Below are 1,554 nucleotides of genomic sequence, written 5' to 3'. Positions count from 1 at the left end.
CAATGCTTCTCTCCTATGTGTGGTTTTTTTTCAAATTTGTGATTAATTTTTTCAGTTAGTAACTGTAGGAATCAGGCCTGGATAGTTGGATGAGAAGATCCACTTCCATGTCACGGTACATGTTTGGCCCATGCTATTAGGCCACAGTTTTCCTGCGTTAGCTTTCATTTTCCTGTGATAAAACAACTTGCTGGGCTCGGTCTAGATGTCGACAGGCCTCACGTTAGATTGAGCATTGCTGCATTTGGCATTTGCTAGCCAAATCCCGGCTAGCCGTAATCCCGGCAAAAATGCCAAGACTTTTTTGAATTGCCTTTTTGCTTCCCAGAGATGTTTGCTTCACTTCGTTTTAGCAGGCAGATAGTTTTGTTCTCCCTGTTCATGCACATGCTGTTAGCGGTGATGTGGTTCGGTGGACACTTTTGGCTTTTCAGCCAGTGAACTGTTGGTTATTTTATTTCACAGGTACCATATTCACAATAATTATATATCAAGTGTGTCATTTACTGAATGCTGGTGGAGCTGCTTGGATGGATGTAAAATATCAACCATGGTTTGTCTTATTTGCTATTAATTATTTAATAGGTGAAACTGAAATCCAGCACAAACACAATATAGATTTTTTTTTTTTCTTCTTTTTCCTGACAGGTTCATGCCAGAACATAAGCTCGTCCATTTGGAAAAGGTAATTGGTGTTAAAAGAAATGGAGATGCTTATCAACTGGAAGGTCTGCCTGGCCAGGAGAAGAGCAGAGCGCTGGGAGGTTTAATGAAAAGCAGCAGCGCGCATGGCGAGTCTGGACTTTGTGAAGCCCAGCCTGGACTTTGTACCACACAGCACGAGGGGCTGCCTGCCCCGTTAACAGCACCGGCCCGACTGGACGAGCCTGAAGCATCAGAAAGTACAAATCCTTGTCAAGAAGAAGATAAGCAACATCTGACTTTTAACCTCTCTAATATCTTGAGTGGACGTGACTGTCAGCAAAGACCTTTACACATTGCCTGGCCTCACAGGTGGTAAGTGGTGAACAAATCCAAATACTGTACCTTCCAAAGATTTATGAATTTAGTTGGATCCCGCTTCTGTGACTTCCGTCAAGTATTAAATCACCTCCTGAACACCCGCCGGCGCTGCGCACAGGCATAGATGATAGAGACACGTCACTAGGATCTGATTATTCAAAATAATTTCTTTGAATATACGTAGTTCAGTAACACTGACTGGACGTTTAAGTGTTGGTATTAATGATTCCTCTTTTTTTCCCCGAGAAAAAGATACCCCTGCTGCTGAAATACTCAGTGTAATTCTGATAACTCTCTTTTTCTTTCATCCACAGATGAAAATTAATGTCTAATGTTATTTAAATCATCTTAATTACTTCAGTGCAAGTGATTAAGTGTAAAGATAGGCGGTGACACCGGACAGCTGATGTTAACCCGCTGTCTGCATTTTAAAAACACCCCTTCAGCGTTACGTAAATAGAAAGCCTGTTTGAATGTATTAACAGTGAAACAATATTTTTCCAACTGCTAACGCAAATACCTGATCTCTGA

General features: G+C 41.5%; 1 protein-coding gene across 1 annotated transcript in view; it reads left to right on the top strand.

Moving 5' to 3' along the window:
• Positions 1 to 602: 602 nt before the first annotated feature.
• Positions 603 to 1,554, top strand: part of GTDC1 (glycosyltransferase-like domain containing 1) — a gene marked incomplete at its 5' end in the record, with an annotated part of 35,625 nt that continues 34,673 nt past the window's right edge. The window contains one exon of the mRNA XM_010157846.1: positions 603 to 1,017. Within this exon, the coding sequence (XP_010156148.1) occupies positions 603 to 1,017 (415 nt within the window). The remainder of the gene's footprint in view (positions 1,018 to 1,554) is intronic.

The sequence above is a fragment of the Eurypyga helias genome, unplaced genomic scaffold (assembly GCF_000690775.1).
Source record: "Eurypyga helias isolate BGI_N326 unplaced genomic scaffold, ASM69077v1 scaffold6478, whole genome shotgun sequence".
Lineage (NCBI taxonomy): Eukaryota > Metazoa > Chordata > Aves > Eurypygiformes > Eurypygidae > Eurypyga > Eurypyga helias.
Note: the sequence above shows the minus strand (reverse complement) of the source record. Positions and strands in the feature narration are given on the sequence as shown.